Below are 21,358 nucleotides of genomic sequence, written 5' to 3' on the forward strand. Positions count from 1 at the left end.
TTCAAAATATTGAAAGCGTCTTCATTTACTTGGGAGAGAGCTTCTGAGATAGCTCTCTCAAGAAGAAGGAAATTGTATTCTTTGACAAAAGACAAACTGGATTTCTCACAGAGCATCAAAGGTGTTCAGAAAGCCCTCTAATTTTCCGTCCTTCAGAGATAGTACCTTAAGGATCTCACAGAACAAAGAAGCCTTTCTTCCTCCTCTGGCCCTAAAGTGTCCTTAAGGTTTTTAATCATAAATGAGCGAGGCCAAGGGTTGGCTGGATCCTCAATTTTGGCTTAAAAGTTTGGCGTTAACAAACATACCACATCTCCTTGCAAGAAATCTATTCTTTTATTAATAGCATGCAACTTGCTTACATGTCTAGCTGTTGCTAGAGCCACTAAGAAGAGTGTCTTCTTCATAAGATTTCTAAGAGAGGTGTTCTGGAGAGGCTCAAACTGGGGGCTTGAGAGCCAATTCAGAGCTACTGTACATCCAAATTCCATGAGACAGTAGAGGAATTCTTTTGTTTCGTTGTGTTGAAGGATTTTATAAGGTTGTTAATGTCGTGATTTCTAGACAAGTAACACCTATGTGCCTAAACACTGAAGATAGCACTGCCTTGTATCCTTTAATGGTAGATGTTGCTAAATTTCTAACATTCCTAAGGAATAATAAAGTCTGCTATCTGTTTGCCAGACATTTCAGAATAGACATTAGCTAACAGACACCTTTTCCTGAAGACTGTCCACTTTGACTGGTACAGCTTAGATGAACACAATCGTCTGCACTTTGCAATTGCTTCTGTAGCTTGGCTTGAAAAGTCTTTTGCTCTACCAATGCACATGACAGTCTGTAACCTGTCAGGGCCAGAGCAGATAACCCATGGTGAAACCTTTAGAAATGCAGTTGTCTGAGCAGCCATTTCTTTTGTGGAAGAAGTCTTGGGTAGTTCACTTACAGGCAAACAAGATTGAGAAACCATTCTTTCTCTGGCCAAAAGAGGGCCAACTTGTTGATTACTTCCCTTATCATCCCGAAGGGAAGGAATGCATACAGATCCAGTCCTGTACAATCTAGTAACATGACATCCACTGACCATGCCCGGGGATCTGGAATCGGAGAGCAGAACAGAGGAAGTCTGTTGTTTTTTGCTGTAGTGAATAGATCTATACTCAGTCTTCTCTGTAATTTCCAAACAAGATGGCAGACCGACAAGTAGAGTTCATTCTGTTTTCTGTTGGAAGGACTCGTTTGTTGCGGCTCAACTTGTCCGCGATCATCTTCATCTTTCCTTGAATGAACCTCATCAAAAGTCACTTGATTGGTACTTGCCCAAAGCAAGAGATTCCCCACTGTCTCATGCAGAGAGGAGTGAGTTCCCCCTTGTTTTCAAATATAAGAGAGGGCTGTCATATTGTCTGCTTGTACTATCATATTCTTCCTGTGAACCAAATTTGAGAACCCCTGCAGACCTAATTCACATTGATATGAGCTCCTTCACATTGATATGAGCTTTCCTTTGCTCTGGGGTCAAAACCCCAATACTTCTTGACTGTTCAGGAGAGCTCCCCAGCCTATATCCAAGGCGTCAGAATAAAATTGAAGGTCTGGGCTCAACTAGAGAAGGAACTTCCCCTCCAACAGGCTTCCTACTCAAGACCACCACCAAAGGTCCTCTTTGATCTCTGGTGTTATCTTGAACATGAAGGAGTCTTGCCAAGTCTTCCTGGACCAATTTGCTTTTAAGAAGGACTACAAAAGTCTCATATGCAGTCTTCCAAAAGCAACAAAAATCTCTACTGATGCAGGGTCCCTAAGAGACTCATCCATTGCACCACCGAAAACTGGGGGAGTGTCCTTTATCTCTGTCACAATTGGCAACGTCACTGTGCCCGGTTGTTCCTTCCTTTCCCAGTTTGCTCATAGGAAGAACTGAAGGGGGCCTCATGTGAAGTCTTCCTAGCTTCATAAACTGTTCGATTGATGAGTGTTCCTGGCAACCTCATCCACCAATTCGCTGAGCAAACTGGGAGTGAAAGCAGATCCCAAACAGACTGAAGGCAGGACTCTCTTCTTTTGGGAGACGGAAAAACCAGAAAAAGGCGAGTTTGATCCTCAACCCAAATAGAGAGGAATTACCTGTACATCCTTAGTGCATTGATCCTGCAACAGAGAGCAGACGAGCAATCATCCAAGTACAGATGAATGTTTATACCTAGAAGATGTAGCCATTTTGCGAGGGGAGATAGAACTCCTATGAATACCTGTGGTGCAGTGGAGAGAGAGAGACCGAAACAGAGCTTGAAATTGGAAGACTTTGCCTCTGAAACAAATCTCTGTATATTTCCTTGAGTCCCGATATACTGGAATGTGGAATAACGCATCCTGCATGTCCAGTGTTACCATCCACAGCAGGATAACACTGACCGATTTGTCTCCATCTTGAACTTCGTTTCCTGAATGAAGAAATTCAAAGTGCTGACGTTGAGGACAGGTCTCCAGCCCCCATGACCTGGGGACTACGAATAAGTGATTGTAAAAACCTCTGGAAGTTGGTCCTCCACTACTTCTATGGCCCTTTTTCTTAGGAGAGACACTTCAGTGGGAGCAGCAAACCTCTTGAAGCTCTGGGAGTAAGACATCAATGTGATCAATGAACACACAAAAGGAGGGTACTCTTTGAGTGGAATAGAGTATCCCTCTCTTTAAAACCTTGACCGTCCAAGGCTCTGTGCCTCTGGCACTCCACCTCTTCCAGAATAAGGATAGAAGAGTAACTTTCTGGTAGGGGGTCTGGTTGAGGTCCTCTTGACAGACCTTGCAGTGAATTGCACCTTGGAACAGGATTTAAAGAAATCTTGTCTGGTGCCACCCCCACCAAGGGCTGGTGTCGCAGAGGAGAGACAGATTTCACAGAGAAAAAAGAATGAGGTTCCTTGGGACATTTTGACGATTGTGCTAACAGGTCTTGCGTTGCTTTCTTCCACAACTTGCTGGCAATTTCCTTAACAGCAGATTGCAGAAATAAGTACAGGCAATCCTCAGTTATCGATGGAATCAGTTAATGGCGATCTGGTTTCATGGTGCTTGCCTAGCACCACAAAATTGGTGATTTGTGGCGCCATAATGCGCAGAGTTCCGGTTATCGGCACAAGTTGCCACTTATGGTGGCAACTTGTGTTATGGTGAGTTATGGTGCCATGATATATATCCAAAGGAGGCCCCATTAACCGGTTATTGGCGCCATTCAGCGGATATCAGCACCCTAAGTGCCATAAATCACCAAGTTTTGGTTAATGGTGGTTTTCGCTTATCAGCACCCTGCCTAAAACGGAACCCCGGCCAATTACCGGGGACTGCCTGTACTGCCTATCCAAAGGAAAGTACAAAAACACTGATTTCTGAACTAAGGTGACTCCTTTGGTGGTGAAGGTGCATATCAACTCCCTTTTCTTCAGTACTCCAATTAAAATAAGTACCGCCAGCTCAGAGGAGCCATCCCTAATTGACTAATCCACACAGGATAACACACCCATCTAATCCACAGACCAGTCAGTTGCTAAAACATCGTAACACTATCTTCTGGCAAGCGCTCCAATCGCCCAATCAAGACACTACAATCGCCTAATCAAGAAAACTAAAAACTTCAACGACTTAAACAGGTGCTTCACAATACTATGGCCAAATTCAAAGGAGGCAAAGAGTACTTTAGCAGACGAGAAGGCTGAACATCTAGACAAGTCTATCAATCCTGAAAAGTCACCTTGGGAAGAGGCAGCACCTCCAAATGGTGGAGCTTTTCGTCTCATACGATAGATATCTCTGGCTCAACAGTCTTGCTGGAGGAAAAGCAAAAGCAGCCATCCCTTGTTCTCTCTTTATGGCCAACCAAGTCTCTACCTCTTTCAAGGTCTTCCTTGAAGAGGAAGAAAGAACCATTTTAGGGAGACAAACACTAGAATCCATCTGATTTTGCATAAGAAATGTAGTAGGCAAAACTGGAGCTACTGGGTGGAAGTGTGAGGAGAAGGTTGCTAAAAAAATACTTCTACAGGGTACCATACACTGAAGAGTAGGCTCTTGAACTACTTTCTCCTCTACTGAAGCGACAGGAGACAATGACACACCCTAAAAGAGATTAGACAAAGGCAGAGCCTTATGCAGCAAACTCAAAACATCCTCTAATTGTTTATTAACATGTGCAAAAGAGGGATCTCCTGAAGCAAGAGGAATCAAAGAAGAAGAATGTGGCACCAAACACTTAGAAATTGGTGCTGAGCTGGCTGAAGACGGTCTCAAAAATGAGATGGGTGCTCGGATGAATGGCGCTCCAGTGAATACTCCGGGTGCTCATGTGGGCCCCCAGACGAAGACGAGGAACGTACCCTAGAAGAGCATTTAGGTGTTAAAAACTGGCATTCTGCAAGGGAACACTCAGGCAAATGATGAACTGGACTGTGCCACAAACTGCAACCTGGTTGCAGGCTGGGAGAGGGCTCCCTAGTACACATCGAAGCAATGGGAGAGTTCTTCCTATAATGATGTCTCTTCAAGGGATGAGACTCTCCTGGAAAATGCCAAAAACCTCTCTTATATGGACTGGAGAGATTGGAGTCAGACGATAAGTGATGAATGCTCACAGTAACGTCTTTCCCACAGCTATCAGAACCACCAACTAGCAAGTCAGATGAAAGAGCGACTGCCTGTAGACAAACCCACCTGACTTCCTTTGGTCCTCAATTATGTCTACTCCCAGGTTCAGGGGAGTATAACAGAGATCTTCGTCTGAGAAGCAGTGGGACGGACAGCCACCTCCCCCACTGCGCTGGCACCAGAACTTGTTTAATACTCTGGACTTCATACATAATGACTTCAGAGACTCGGCTAATTTAGATACAGTGTTGATCACCAGATAAAATTTGCAGTCAAATTTACTCTCAAGATTAGCAACGGCACTGGGTTCAGAAGCACAGGAGCAAGGAATAGGAATCGATGGTAACATATTAGGAGGACTAACGATTGAAGATAATGCAAGACCAGGAGAAACAGGGATATTAGGGTCAAAAACTTGAATACTAGGTTCTAAACTTTGAACCCTACCTTCCTCTTTCTATCCCTTTCCAATTTCTCCAAATGAGATCTTCAAACTTTCCATTTTTTCTTATTCCATCCATCACCAAATCAATCAGTACATCAACAAATCCTTAGACAAAGCAAATAAAAACTTCAAAACAAAGCCACCTAGACATCAGATGTGTCAAACGCTGGCAGAAAAGAAGTGTTTTTCTCTCTTTTGTTGTACCTTTTACTTCCCAATAGAGGACGGGGTAGTTACCTACACTCAAAATCTATGAATTGCTACCACAAATTTTAAATTTCAGCAGCTGCAGGAGTAGAAACGTATAGCTATGTAATGTGCTAATTACTTGGTAAGTTACTTAAATGAAATCAGAAAAATACAGTATAGTTCACCTTGCAAATATCTGAGCTCTCTTGAGCTGTGCTGATGCTAACTTTTCTCCGCATCTGTGAGGTCCAAGCTCCTTGCGAGGCCGCCTTCAGAGTTTCTGAATATCCTTAAAATAAAAGAAAGACCTTCCAAATGGTTCTATTTAGGTTAAAAACTAAAACAATCAACAACCCTGACAAAGGATTTAGAATGTAACTTTTGGTGCTTGTCAGGTGGAAATGGCAAACAAATTCCTGAATAAAGGTGAAATACAAATTTAACTGTATGTATCTATAAGCCCTGATAAATATTATGTTTTTATAATAAGACAAGTTTCTACAAACACACTCATTGTAAAATAGCCTTTATCGTTGCAAGTAATATCCAAGTGCATAAGCCAAAGCTCCTAAAAGAATGATTCCAGCACGCATGTTCAGCTAACTACTACAGCTAATTACTTGAGGTACCCACACTATCCAGTAAGGAAAATTCTAGCTCTTTCATCAGCATCAAGACAAGCACAAAATGTACCTGTGGAATATAACTAGACTAAAAACTAATCACAGACCAATAAAGTAAAAGTCACAACCATCCATACATGATTGCTTCCTTCAAAAACAAAGTAAACATATAAATCAAGCATATCAAAGTAACACACACACACACAGCATGTACTACATCAATATACTGCTACAGTATAAAATAAAAAACCAGAGGTGACAGCAACTCATACAATGAAATAGCAATCACATGTGCTAGCAACAACCTGAACAGTTAAGCTAAAATTTACTTACTGACTGACAAGAACAATATGAAAACTTCCCACATGTTACATATTCAAGCTCACTGTGCCTAAAAGCAGAAGAAACATCAAATTCATGAATTGTTAATACATAATTTAATCCTTAATGGATGGGATAACAAATCAATAGTCTGCAGCACCCCAGGCTGGCAAAACTTTGAGGTCAGACAATTTAAGAATAAAAAACCTAGGTGTAAGAAAAATAATTCGAAAAAAAATTTTCTGTGTAACAAAAATAATTCGAAAAAAAATTTCCCTATCTTCCACGAGAAGTTGAAAATGACTATTTACAACCCCTTGTGGGGCCTCATATAAAAAATCATACATTTTACAAAGTTATACATGATTTTACTAATAAATATATTTATTTTATTTTGTAAAATTATAATTACAGCTGACACAATATCAAAACAGATAAGAATTAAAATCAGTAACAAATTCTGAGCATATTTGTTGTAAAATATTTACATAAATTTACAGAGAATGAAGATGCAATTACTTTTTTTGCATTTATACTTGTTTTTCCTAATATTTCTTTGCACTTTTTGCAAAACTACATCTATAACTGACATACTATCATAAAAGATAAGAACTAAAACCAACAGCCACCCCTTAGTATATTTATGAGCAAATTTACAAAAAGACATCTTGTGAGACAGAGAGGCACTACATCCTCCCTTGACGTAAAAAAACCCAACTAAGTCTCTCATGAGCTGCCCATTGGATTTTAGCCAGTCTAAAAGTTGCCATTATATAGTAAATTTATGGGTTATAGAAGTACTAATGGCACCTCTTCCATGAGTAACTCCGTCTACCACCCAAAACCTGTTTTTGCTACTCATGTGAGAAGGTCCATCCATTAGGGGTTACTACACAATCTATTTTCACAATAGTACAGCCATTTGTCTAGGTTTCCATAAAATAAAACCTTTGCATTCAAATTTTCCTTTTACATAAAACTAACTTGAAATCACTTCTCAAACTCCCAATATCTTACCCTGATATGATTTAAAGCAATCCTCTTGGGGCTTATCTTCCATTGTTTTATCAACAGACTTTCTTAACTTCTTTTGAAGTGTCTTCACAGGCTCTGGAAAAAAAAAAGAAAGTTTGGATGTAAGAAAACCTATTTTTGGTAGTTGCTATTGAATCCTCAAGGATTAGCCTTTCATTGGTCTATCCAAAACTCCATGGTGACCAGGTTAATGTTAAAGAATTCTCTTTTAATTGGTCTTGTGGCTAGGTATTGTGTCGTAATGATGAACATTATAACATGTGATAGAGTATAAATGAACTCAGGATAAGAGGGCACTTTCTCTTATCCTCAGCGAATACTAATAGTACCCAATTTACCTATGTCAAAAAATGCAAGAAGAGATTATGCACATACGTACCGTCATATTGTTTACATACAACCAAATCTGACAGTCACCATTCCTTTCTGTTGGTCAATGGAGGATCATCCCTTGCCCAAATCCCATGTCTTTTCATCAGGGAAGTGGGAGAGTTTTGAGGACTCAACAGCCTCCATTGTAGAGACCGAAAATGAAGACGCCCATGAGGAACCAGCTTCTCCAGAGAAGACAAAATTCCCAGAACCTGCCACTGAGCTGACTGATGTGGTTGCGACAGGACTTCTTCTGGTTGACTACGATGCCCAGTTCCAGACAAAACCGAGGCAGATGATCTCTGCCCTGTAGCAGCTTCTCCCTGGAACCTGCCAGGACCAACCAATCGTCAAGGTACCTCAGCAAACGAATCCCGAGCATGGGCCCAACTTGAGACGAGAGAGAAGACCCTTGTGAACACTTGAGGGGCTGTGGTCAGCTTGAAGCACAGGATTTTGAACTCAAAGACTTTGTTTCTGAGAGAGAAGTGAAGGAACTTCCTGAACATCAGATGAATAGGGATCTGAAAGTATCCTTCGAATCTATCGACAGCATGAAGTTGCCTTCCCTCACAGCTGCCAACATTGAATGCATGGTCTCCATCTTGAACCTCATTTTCCTGATGAAATGATTCAAGGTGGATAAGTTGATTAGAGGCCTCCAACTTCCCGACGCCTTGGGCACCAAGATATGACTGTAAAACCCTGGAGACAGACACACCACTTCCTCTATCGCATCCCGGTCCAGTATTTTCTGCACTTCCTCCTGCAGAACTAAGAACTTCAAAGAATCTGGTGGATACACCCTTCTGAGCAGAGGCTTGTCCGAGAGCTGGGGAGAGAAGTTGAATGGCAGTAGATACCCCACCTGAAGGACAACTACCACCCACTTCTCCTAACTCCGCCACTTGGCCCACTGGCTCGCCAGGCAACCCCCCACCCATGGCACAGAAGAGGGAGAGGTGCCTCTGTCCCTGGGGCCCCTTCTCAGTTTAAAGGACCGGGAAAGAAAGAGACGTTGGTCCTCTGACCTAGGCTGGGACGAACAGGGTGGCCCTGCCGAAACCGAGCCCCTTGACGACCTACCAGGTAACAACCTTCGTGACTGCTGCTGGACAGGGTGAGGAGGAGGAGCTGGACATCTCCAAGGATGAGACTCTGACTTAAGACACAGCCTGGTGCACTAATCTGTCCTTTGTGTCAGCCCGGCGCCGGTCTATTGCATCCTCCATCTCAGTCCAAGGAAACAGAAATTGAGATTCCAAAAGAACCCCATTCCTCAATGCCAGCAAGGACTCAAGGTCAGCCGATCTTTCCATCCTGGATAAACCCGTGTCTCTTCTAATCAGAGGGTTAGCCCATAAATTAGCAGTGAGGTGTGCAAGATACGAGAATGCCTTGCCTCCAGACTGCAACAAACTGGCAAGAGAAGAAGCACTCACCAACCCTTCTGGGGACCTGTCAGATGCTATCTTGGCAATGACCATAGCCAAGAAGTCCAACCAAGAAACCGTCTGCAACATGGAGGCTGCCTTAGACTCCAAAGCTGAGGCATCCTGTGGAGACAAGGACGGAGCCACCAACCTCACCTGCTCCAAGTCAACCCCGGCTTCAGACAAATGACATCCGGATAAGGTGACGTGACATCAAGTATGCAGAGTTTGTAGCATAGTACAGTGTTCCCCCCGTATTCGCGTTCTCCGGATTCGCGGACTCACACATTCGCGGATTTTTCTTTGGAACCTCTAGAAATTATTCGCGGACGGACTCGCCCATTCACGGAATTTTCCGACGAAAATAATCACTAATTAGTGTATTTTGATGTTTATTTTCATGACTAAATACATTTTTATGATACAAAAATGATTTACTAATTTTCAAATATTAATTTTGATTAATACTGTATTAGTAAGTTTAATAAGTTTAAATATCACATAATAAAAATAATAATTCTCTCTCTCTCTCTCTCTCTCTACTAACAAAGATGTATGTTTTTTTGTATGATAAATAAATTATTTACTATTTTCAAATATTAATATTAATTTACACAGCAATAATATCAATTCATTAAAGAAAATACCATAGTGAATTAGTAAGACTTTAGCTTATAAATTTAAAAAATTATGGAAGAATGAAGGAAATCCCAGTCAGATTCTTTCTCTAACTCCAGGTACTAAAACTCAGATATACGTATCAAGTTAAGTGACCGGAGGGGGAAGGAGCTGATTTGTTGCTGCCATCAAGTGGGCATGAAAATTTCCACCCCCCCCTCCCTCTCTCTCTCTCCTCCTTCTCTCTCTCTCTCTTCCTCTCTCTCTCTCATCCCTCCTCTCTCTATCTCTCTTTTACTGAGATGAGAGATTTTTATTGCCCGGTAACATTATTATGCGTAATAATACGTTTATTAATATTTTCATAATAATAATAATAATTAATAATAATAATAAAATTAATAATTTAATAATAATAACTGTAATTACAAAAATCATATGTGAAAGTATTTTACAAATACTACGATAATCTCTCTCTCTCTCTCTCTTAAAGCGATGTATGGTTTTTGGATGATGATTTACTAATTTTTTCAAAAATATCAACTATTAATGTAAACAGCAATAATATAAATTCATTAAAGAAAATACTAAAGTGAATTAGCAAGATTTTAGTTTATAAATAAAATAACTATGTAACCCCGTGTTTTGTTTTTTGAACACTTAGCCAGCTTGGTTGGCTGGGTTCCAACTGTCAAATCGAGTGTTGCCATCTACGGATCATTGAGATTCTCTCTCTCTTTCTCTTTTGCTAATATATATGAGATAATTTCTATGGTACATGTGTATGTTTATTAATATAATGCATAATAATAATAATAATAATATAACTAATCTCAAAATTCACATGTGATAGTATTTTAAAGAAGTACAATAATCTATCCATTTCACTCTTTTAAATAAGGACAACTCTCTCTTCTCGTCTCTCTCTCTCTCTCTATTCTCTCTCTCTCTCTCTCTCTCTCTCTCTCCACACGAGATACTAGCATGCGCTAGTGGCAACTCTCACCCTCTGTTTGGGCTGAAAGTGTATGTATAAGTATATCTTTAAGGACATTACTACATTTTATGGTAAAATAATAATATACAGTACTAGTTTACAAATAATATTACGTTTAATGAGATTAAACAGTAACAATAACATATTCTCTCTCTCTCTCTCTCTCTCTCTCTCTCTCTCTCTCTCTCTCTCTCTCTCTCTCTCTCTCTCTATGCTATTGGCTGTTTATATATTTCTAATGGTAAAATGTTTAAGATTACTTTAAAATTATATTAATAATACCAATTCAATGGTATATTTGATGTAGGATAATACTTCAAGTAGACATTTGGTATTTGTGATTTCACATTCCATTGTTCCCTTGTAAAAAGAAAATGGATGTCTCAAATAGTAACAGTATGAAAGAAAACGTGCATGACTGAATACTTATGGGGGGACTGAATCATTTTCACATACGTAACTAAGTCATTCAGTACGTACATAGTATGTATTTATGTATAAACATAAAATGTAAGATTTACTTTAAAATAGTATTAATAATATTTCAAAAATTAATATGAACCATAATAGGATATTTTATGTATATTTGATGAAGGATGGTCTTTAAGGGATACTTTGGTGTTTGCATGTTCAGGATAGTTTATGAGCATTTTTAGAGGGGGGTTCCAAACATTCGCTGATTCTAACTATTCGCGGGGGGTCTGGTACGCATCCCCCGCGAATACGGGGGGACCACTGTACTTCCTATGCCTCGTGAGAGGCGGGGGAAGCAACTTGGCAGAGCCCCTTGAGCAAAGTGATCCATCCTGATCTGAAACAGAGGCATTTACCTCATGCAAGACCGACTGGACATGCCCCGATAAGGGAAGTTGAAACGATGACTTGGGATCTTGGGTAGCTCCCAGCAAGGCTTCCAAGCAAGGAAGGAGTGAAAGACGACTGAGTCCTACTCTCCAGATTGTTAAACCCACGAATGAGATCGACAACTTCTGTAAAGAAAGAAAAAAACTCTTGCGTGTCTCCCTCATCCTGCTCCGGCAACAGACCGACGACGAGAAGAATGTGCAGGCTTATCTAAAGCACCTTTCCTCATGTAAACCAACAGAGGAGCCAGCCGCCAAACAGCCCGAAACGCCAACCAACCAACCTGTCTGGGCTGGATCCAATCACCAACTCCTGCGACAAACCAACCACAACACAAGGGACATCACTACATACACACTTTTCCAATAGATGACTCGCATACATAGCCGTGTACGTGCACATGCGGTTGGATGCACATATGTGCGTAGGAGAAGTGTCTCGAACACTCGAAATAGAACGAGAATCCCTCAGAGTTGAAACCTGGGAAGCACCAGGGAGAGGGGCAGACAAACACTCCTGCTGCACTATCTCCGCGCTCACAACCTTCAACCTCTTGACAGGCGCCTTGAGATCATACGGCGACGAATCTCCAGGGAAGCGGCAGAATTTGCAACTTGTGCAAATTCTTGGGCGGTTGCAACACACTCGTGACTTGATGCAGAGGACGCAGCAGTCACTGCAGATCGCACAGGGGAAGAAACACTAAAACTCTCAGTAACACTAACACTCGCAGGTACATGGGCTTGCCACTCCTCACTCGCAGAAAAAGAAAGGACGTCCTTAGCCTTCCACCGCTTAATACACCATCATGGCAGAGGAGAGGAGGACAGCACTGGCTCCTTACACAATCTCTTTGCAGGAGGCGGGGGCAACGCAACACTCTTGCTTCCAGTCATCCAAGCAAACCTATCTTCTAAAACAGAGTCCAATCTCTTAACAATTGCCTGACATAAAGCCTTAGATGGATCAGCAAGAAAAGGGGCCAACAACATGGAAGGGAGATGCAGTGAACTGGATGGCAGAGATGACGTCACGGCAGTAAACGTTGATGACACAGATGAGCGAGGTAGCGCAGTAGAGGCAACTGGGAGTGACGTCATTGATGGAAGTGACGTTACGCTTCCCCTCGGTCAAAAGGGAAGCAGATGCCATTGGCGGAGGGATACAAAATGGCTGACCCTACAGCTTCCCTCTTGACTCGAAGAAGCGGCAATCGTCACTGGTGGAGCAATCCAATATGGTTGACCTCGGCTACCAACGAAGACGACGCCTGGAGGAGGGGGAAGAGACTGGGCAGTGAGAGGAGGGGGGTGGCGAGCATCCAAGAAGTGCGTCAGCAAACCCTCCAAGGAGGGTGAACCTGGTAGCCCAAGCGACCCCCCAGAGCGTTGCCATTTTGGACACCTCTGAATCTGAAATTAAAGAAACTGATGAAAAAGTCTCCTCCCTCTTGGGAATTAAATTAACTCCCGAGGAAGAGGGGGTGACATTACATAATAAATTAGCCTGAGGGCCTACCGATACTTCCAACTACAAATCGATGGAAGAAAAGGAAGGAGATAAAGGCACAACACTAGTATGGGGTGTGACAGCAGCAGGAGACAAAGCATCAGGAAGAGAAGAAAATCCCTCCCACGAAGGAAGAGTATAAACTCTATGGTGCTCCCTCTTGCTATAAAATAACTGTCACTGCTCTCTAGGCCCTGCACGGTATTCCGTGCAGGGACTCGTTATTGTACAAACGTTAGAACGACACCTACTACAAGTGATGTGAGGATCAGTCGCTGAAGAAGCCAAAAAACGAGAACACGGGAAACCTGGAGTACCTAAGAACACATGTTGTTGAGGCCAAGAAGGAGCAGAGGCAGCCATAATAAGAGCACACACACACACACAGAAACACAGCAAAAACGGGCAATGAATTGGGTAAAGGCCAAGAGAGGTTGGCCACAACTCTCGTCCAAGCGGTTAAGAAAAGACTGGACGCCATGGCATGGGTGCATGGTCCTTAACCACTTCTCACCCAATATATGCACGCGTTGCCAGATCTCACTAGATTTCTTGCTTTCATCTGCGATTTAACCGGATCCAGCTGGGCGCTAGAAATTATCCCATTGTTAAGACCTTAGGTTTGTTCGTGTATGAAAAAGATTTTCTTGCTGTTGTTGTCCTTTTGTGAGGCATCATCACTTCCGAATACCTACCTGTTCTTTGAGGAAAAACTTCTGGGGTGACGGAAGGCTTACCTTTTTAAGTGCGCCTTTTTGGGTTGGGTAAGGGGAAGTTTTGGGTTTTTGCTTCCTAAATTCCCCTTATTCCCAAAGAGAGTACCCTTGTACAATTCTGTTGACGGCCTTGTTTGTTAAGTTTTTAACCACAGCAGACTCCTCCTATTGGTCCTTATAGAAAGGCTTATTATGTGATAATGAAGTTATATTATTAAGTGACTAGTTTGGCCCTCCAATGTTCCCTTTCATAATTTTATGTGCCACTCTAAACAAGTCCTAGAATGCTTGCCACAGGGTTCTCATAAGACTTTTGACCACAATAGTAACAATTGTTCTGGAACATTTTGGAAGCCTTTTGATAGGAACTTCCAGCAAGGTGGTAGAGGTTATAATACTAGAGGTGGATCCTAGTATAAAATTTTGCTGAGGCTGTTTCCTCTGAGGTTCTTCTCATAGGGGTCCTAAATTGCTGTGTAGCTATAAATAAAGGAGTTTTTTTTTCCCTTCAGAAGGGAGCTGTAGCATTGCCCCTTCCTTGGTGGTTTTCTGAAACTGGGCTGACTGTGGGAAATGGTTTCAATTCTCCCATTATCTCTGATCTTTTAATTACTACAAAATTCTGAAAATCTGTCTTTACAATTTTAATAATTTTGAAAATGAAAGGACAGACGGCTGGAACTCTTAGGTGAGCAACTTTGGTCCTGGTAAAGGGTGTTTTCCATAGCCTTTAATGTTATAGACATAAGTAAGAAGACAGCAGTTTCTGTTAGTGGTCTCCCACTTGTACAGCTTCGATCTCTCTCTCTCTCTCTGCCATAGGGTAGAATGAGAAATGGATTGATTTTTGTTTGTATGGTGTTTTTACGTTGCATGGAACCAGTGGTTATTCAGCAACGGGACCAACGGCTTTACGTGACTTCCGAACCACGTCGAGAGTGGACTTCTATCACCAGAAATACACATCTCTCACTCCTCAATGGAATGGCCGAGAATCAAACCCGCGACCACCGAGGTGGGAAGGAAACAACATACCAACCACGTCACTGAGGCGCTGAGAAATGGATTGATAGATAGAACTAAGTATCTATTAGTCTATCTAGAAATGGATTGATAGATAGACAAATAGATACTTAGTTCAGCCCTCTCTCTCTCTCTGGAAAAGATATACATATGGTGGAGGGGAAGAAGTGTTGCCTATAGAGGTTCATTTCAATCTCTTGATGCCGTAAGGAGTTATCCTCTCTCTTACTTATGTCTCGGAAATAATTCATACATAATTTAACTCTTGATGGTCAAATATTTACAGTATGGAATGGAATATGATTTTGGCATAAAGCCAAGCACTGGGACCCATAGAGTCATTCAGCGCTATAGTGATAATGAATAGAAATGGAAATATAAATAATGAGTTCAATGGGAATGATATGAGGGCCTCAGAACCACAAGGTGGTAAACGCCACTTTTTAAAAAATGAGTAAATTGCCCTCAAAGTCTTGCATTCATTACTCTGCTTCTAAGAAAGAGATTGATTTAAACTAAGTTTCATATGAAAGCCCTACCCTTTATAAATTTTTGGTGAAAATAAAATAAAAAAATTGTGGGGTGCGCTTGTGAGTTAGCATTCAAAATGTACGCCTAACCCCTCACATTTGTGTGTTTTATTCATAAACAGCACTTAAACCATAATTAAATGTGTAAAAGGATAATAAAGTGTTATATTCGTGTTATAACAGCAATAGATGTAATAATAATAATAATAATAATAATAATAATAATAATAATAAAAATATAATATAAAAATAATAAAGGTAATACAGTAATATTGGTTAATAATATTGATAATAATAATAATGATAATAAAATGTGTACTCACCATGAAAATACTTTCGTGGTATAACAATCATGGCAGTTATACTGATGATGATTATGATGATGATGATGATAATAACAGTATTGATAATGATATTATTAATGATAATAGCAATAATGATAATACGGCAATATTAGTAATAATGATGTTGACCATGATAACATTCCATCATCATAATGTTTAGCCATTAAAATAATCATCACCAATATCATAATAATAATCAAACACAAAAAAATTATAGAAAAATAATACTACTACACTCACTACTACTTCTCTAAGAAAAGCAAATATTTTAATCTGTACTCACCAAGAAAATACTGTACATCCGCTAAAGAACTTGAAAATAAGGGGAGGTGGGGAATGTAAACAATAGCGGAGATTGTAAACTGTGCGGTGATTGGCCGACACTTACGGGTGCCTTATGGGGAAAAATGCTGATTGGCTTAGCACTGACTACCCGCTTAGTGACGCGCACTCTCATTGCTCACTCTTGAGCTGCGAACGTGCCTCCTTGTGGTTCTAACTGAGCTCTTTATGAGGCTGTAACCTCCGTGCGACACAACGTTCATTCATGTAGACAAAATCGATCATTCCTACAGCTCAAGTATGGATTTCAACCTTTTTGAAACTCCTGAATAGCATAGAAATGCAACAAATAGACAAAGGAAACATTGCCAAATCTACTGGAACTACTAACTCAATATTGGTGGGGGTGGCGTTTATAACTCTGTGGTTCTGAGGTCCTCATACAAATAATGAGTTTAAAATAGATACTCTGATGATCAATGTTTAAAACGGTAAAATCGAGATTAAATTTCTAATGGGATTAAAAGTTAAATGACCATTTATGATAAAAAAAAAAAAAATTAAAAAAATTAATAATTATATCTATATAAAATTTACTAGACATTCTTATAAAATCCACAAGCCTTTAAAAAACTCATAACAGGGCCAACATCAACGTTGTCTCCTAAAATTTCAGATATAGTTTTACCATCTAGATGGTACATCCACCTCTCATTTACATACCTGGTGCAGTGAACCAGAATGTGCTCAACTGTCAAAGGGCTATCACAGTGAACACACACTGGAGCACTACCACCATCAAGAAGAAAACTGTGTCATTCGGCAGTGACCAATCCTCAACCTTGTTAATATAACTTCTGTCCTCCTGTCGCTTTGATAGGATGATTGTAAAATTCCTACTTGAGGTCTAATTGTTTTTAACTTATTATTAGCAAGAAGGGGAGATGACCATCGCTCCTGCCACTTTCTTAGTATATAGTTACGAATACAGATTTTCATATCAAAATGGGGGACTCTATTTCTGTCAATTTCTCCTTGGGAACAGGCACTCTTTGCTTCTCGGTTTGCTTCTTCATTACCTGGGATTCCAACATGACTAGGAATCCAACAAAAATGTACTGTTTTACCCCTACACGAAATGCTAAACAGCCACGCCTGAGCCTTTTGTACTAAAGGATGGGAAGAATTATAACTATTCAGGCTTTCCAGAGCACTTTTACAGTCTGAGTATATGACACAAGACTTCTTGTGTCACATACTCAGTTTTCATACATAATCCATTCCCAAACCTACCACGAAGTCCGAAACGTACAAAGAGAAACAATACTTCCCATAAGGAATAATGTAAATATAATTAATGTGTTCTAGACCCCCCCAAAACATATTTAAAAAATGCATTTTATTTTACATACAGAAAAAAATGAGAAATAAATATAAATGAATAATCAAAATAATAATGAACATTTAACATCGCTCTTACTTTATGAAAGACTCTTGTTAGCGTATGGAAGACAGAGAGAAGGGGATGAGGAGATGTTATTGTTTGAAAGGGGAATCCTCCTCCAGAAGGATTTCAGGTATCAAGAACGTGTTATCTTGGGTTACTTCTCCTCTTGGTTTTTTTACTGGCTTTACTGGCACTATCTGGGGTTACTTAACCTCTTCGGTTTTTACTAGAACCAGCTTGAGTCACTGGACCCATGTTGCACAACAAAACTAACCAGACATTTGTTTCTGATTTCTCCTTAAAATTTGCCTAAAGTGGAACATGGCATTGTCATTAAAGATGTTGGAGACATGGATTACATCTTTGTTGGAAGGATAATTCTCCACAAAATCATTTACATCACTCCACTCTGCAATGTCCTTAATCGCTGAAGTAGGCACATTAAGTATGCCTTTTCTCTTTCTGAGTTTTTCAACCCAGCCTCTGCTGCCCTTAAATTCACTAACAGCAGCACTTCTAGGCATTTTCTTACTGTGATCAGCATGCAACACCTTCCAACACTTTGCTATGAGTTCCTTCTTAAATTCTATAGTTTCTCTCACCATTTTTACAGAGAGGCTGGCACTTAGAACTTTCTTTGGCCCCATGATGGCTTATCTAGGAGTCGCACTCGAATACAAAAGCACAAAAAGGAACAAAAAAACAACAAACACAAAAGCAGAATGGGTCACGATAACACGGGATGCCTTGTTCAGGCGCTCGGTACAAGATTAGTCACGCGGTGGGCTCCAGAAGGCGCATTACTTAGTGTACGATATCCAAGGAAAATACAAAATCCGAGACAATTTTGTCATAAAAAGTACTAAAACTGAGCCATACAAAACCAGGGTGTATGAAACCCGAGGTTCCATTGTACATGATGTTGCCCATTCAATGCTCCCTCTCTCTCTCTCTCTCTCTCTCTCTCTCTCTCTCTCTCTCTCTCTCGTCTCTCTCTCTCTCTCTCTCTCTCTCTCTCTCCGTTAATGGCTGTATGTAGTATATACAGTGAACACCGTTATTCACGGTCTCACATACATATTCGCGGATTTCTCTCTGGAACATATACCCCCCTATTTTGCATAAAAATTGTCTATTCGCAGTATTTTTATATGAGAAATATCCACAAATTTGTTTTTTTTAATAAATTTCTTCATAAACTGTCCTTGTGATAAAACAATTAAAAAAACCAGGTATAAACATTTTTAGTTGGTTTTTCTCGAGTTTTAACTAACAAAATAGTCAGTTTTAAGTGTTTTTTTTATAAGGGTTTCTACTATTCATGGGTTCTAGCTGTTGGGGGGGGGGGGGGGGGGGGGGGGGGGGTTTGTGGCGGTAACAATTACGTGAATATGGGTGGGACACTGTATTTCTACTGGTAAAATGTTTAAGATAGCTTTGAAATGATAGCAATAATATCATTTCAAAGATACACTAATAGAATAATAATTTAAATATATTTGATTTAGGATGATACTTTAAGCACACATTCAGTATTTTAACCTTCCAGCTAGGCAGTTATAAACATATTTAGAGGGGAATTTCAAGTATTCGCGGGTTCTAGCTAACCGCGGGGTGGTCTGGTGCATCCCCAGCGAATATGGGGGTTCACTGTATTTGTAATTTCCATACAGAATTGATCAAATGCCACAAGGTGTGTATCTCATTCGGGGAAGCTTGTACATTTCGATTAAGCTTCAACAACAGAACTATAACTGCCCGTTACCAAAGGGGCAGAAGTCCTGGGTAAGTTACAATACCTCTCCAAAATTATGGTAATTTCAGTCAGAATTAAATGGATCCTAGTATCCCTTTTAGGTGAAAAGAGCCCCTTCAGCATCGATAGCTGTAAAGGAGAGAGAATTCCTTGTAGGTTTCTCCCATGGCTACCTGAAATTTGTGCCCCTGAGCTATCAGGGTTCAGCAGGGTCATTTCAGTGTCAATGCCAACTTCATATTCAATAGTAAGAATATTTCCCCATGTAAAAATTCCTCCATTTCATCTGCAGGGGGTTAACCTAGGAGATAGTGGGGACTGATTTTAGTGGGTTTTTGCCCAAACATAAAACCCGGAAGGTACTGGGGACTGATGTTACTGGGTTTTGACCCAGCTATAAATCACTGGGACAGCTTAAAATGAGCAGTCATCCTTAAAACTTGCTGCCCGTAGCATACAAGTTTGATACATATTTGTCGACCAAGCAAATTTTCATTATTTTTCACAAGACTATACCCATGGCAGGTGGTATGAGCCATACCCACTGGCAAAAAATAAACCAGGCAATCTGATATGGAACACTTGAACTGAGGGTCCTGCATAATGGCAGCCCTGTAATGATATAAAGCAAGCTGTTATTATTAATAAGGGACACCTCTGTAGTCCCTTATACAGTTTCCATATTTGTAATAGATTCTGTTAGAAATCAATGTTAACATAAGCCCTTTGAGGTTTAAGTTAGGGCTGACACTGTATATGGCTGTATGAGTCCCTTTGCAGTGGCTATGTAAACTTTTTATTTGAATTGTCATACTATTGACTAATATTCATGTAAAAATTTTATTTGAATTGTCATACCATTCAGACTAATATTCAATGTACTAATTTGTTTAGTTAGCCCAAGCCACTGTTTCATATGGCTTTAGGTTAATGCTTCTAGAATATTGTACATTAAACCAGGAATAGAAGTATTCCTGGAGGGTTCCTGTGCCACCTATTCTAGGTCCCTACCTATTAGTATAAGCTTATTTAAAGCTACTAAAGTTATAAACCATGCTGTTTTTCAGGATATTGCTACTGGTAGGATATTCACCTAGAAAGGGGGTTCCTACTTAATCTGGTTAGGCTACAGCCTGTCCTAGGTTTATATCACTTTAAAGATATAGGCAGTCCCTGGTTATCAGTGGAGGCTCTGTTCTGACGACCTGACAAGCAAAAAACACCGATAGAACACCTGCAATTTTTGGAGCTTAGGATTGATAACAAGAAATCATGAAAAATGCCAATTTTCAGTGCTAGACAAGCCCCATAAAACTGGATTGCCAATAACCAACACCGCTGATAACCAGGAAATGCCAGTATAGGTTGCGTAAGGACTCAACTATTATGTAGCCCTACCAATAGGCTACTTTATCAGTACTATTAGCCTCTAGTCGTAACAACTGTTATTTAATGATGCCTTGGATAATGTTTATATCCAGTCCTAGGCTATTTGGGCAAAACTACCACTTAGTACACCAACAATAGGATATTTCCTATATAATTCTCTCTCAGCCTAGTATAAGGTATTGCCTAATCCAGATTATTCTAAACCAAATGTAAAGACTATATAAAAACAGAAAGTTACTTACATCTAAACTCATAGCTAGGCTAACATTTTATGTCTAACCCAGATTGTTTATATCTAGCCCTTGGCTATTCGGCCTACTATATATAAAACAGTAACTTTCTAATGTGAAACTTATTGATGTGATGAAACTATAGTAAGGCTATCACCTAGTATAGGTTATTCTAATCCTGACTAATTAATTCACCCTTAAAGGCATGGGATTAACAAGGTGTGATTTGTAGCCTTCAAGTTAAGTCTACTACCTCATAGCATATTCAGTTTATTGTTTTTGGTCTACTATATATAAAATCAGTAACTTTGTGAAAGCCTCTCACCTAGCTTAGGTTATTGTCTAATCAATCTAGATTATTTAATTCTATTTTAAGGCGGCAAAATGTCTGTAGTCTTTTATCTAATCCTAAGGTTTTTGGTGTAAACTTAGGCTACTGCCTAGGCCCATAACATTACAAAATACATCCTTAAATCTTATCTTACTTTAGGTTACTAACTAGTCCAGGTCTTTTTGTTTACCCTTAAGGTCATATAATCCTAGGTTATAGGCAACAGACACTTTCTACTCACAGTCTAGCTAACATTCTCACTG

At 40.2% G+C, this 21,358-nt stretch overlaps 1 protein-coding gene across 5 annotated transcripts in view; it reads right to left on the reverse strand.

Moving 5' to 3' along the window:
- Positions 1–21,358, reverse strand: part of LOC135197836 (uncharacterized) — a 201,243-nt gene that overhangs the window by 128,992 nt on the left and 50,893 nt on the right. For 3 of the 5 annotated variants that reach the window (XM_064224995.1, XM_064224990.1, XM_064224994.1), the window contains exons 2-3: positions 7,237–7,329; positions 5,461–5,564 (exon numbers count right to left, since the gene is read on the reverse strand). In XM_064224995.1, the coding sequence (XP_064081065.1) occupies positions 5,461–5,564; positions 7,237–7,329 (197 nt within the window). Of the gene's footprint in view, positions 1–5,460; positions 5,565–6,231; positions 6,290–7,236; positions 7,330–21,358 lie in introns of those variants that run through there. The other 2 variants (XM_064224992.1, XM_064224993.1) reach the window with 2 other exon arrangements.

Source organism: Macrobrachium nipponense, chromosome 21 (assembly GCF_015104395.2).
Source record: "Macrobrachium nipponense isolate FS-2020 chromosome 21, ASM1510439v2, whole genome shotgun sequence".
Classification (NCBI taxonomy): domain Eukaryota; kingdom Metazoa; phylum Arthropoda; class Malacostraca; order Decapoda; family Palaemonidae; genus Macrobrachium; species Macrobrachium nipponense.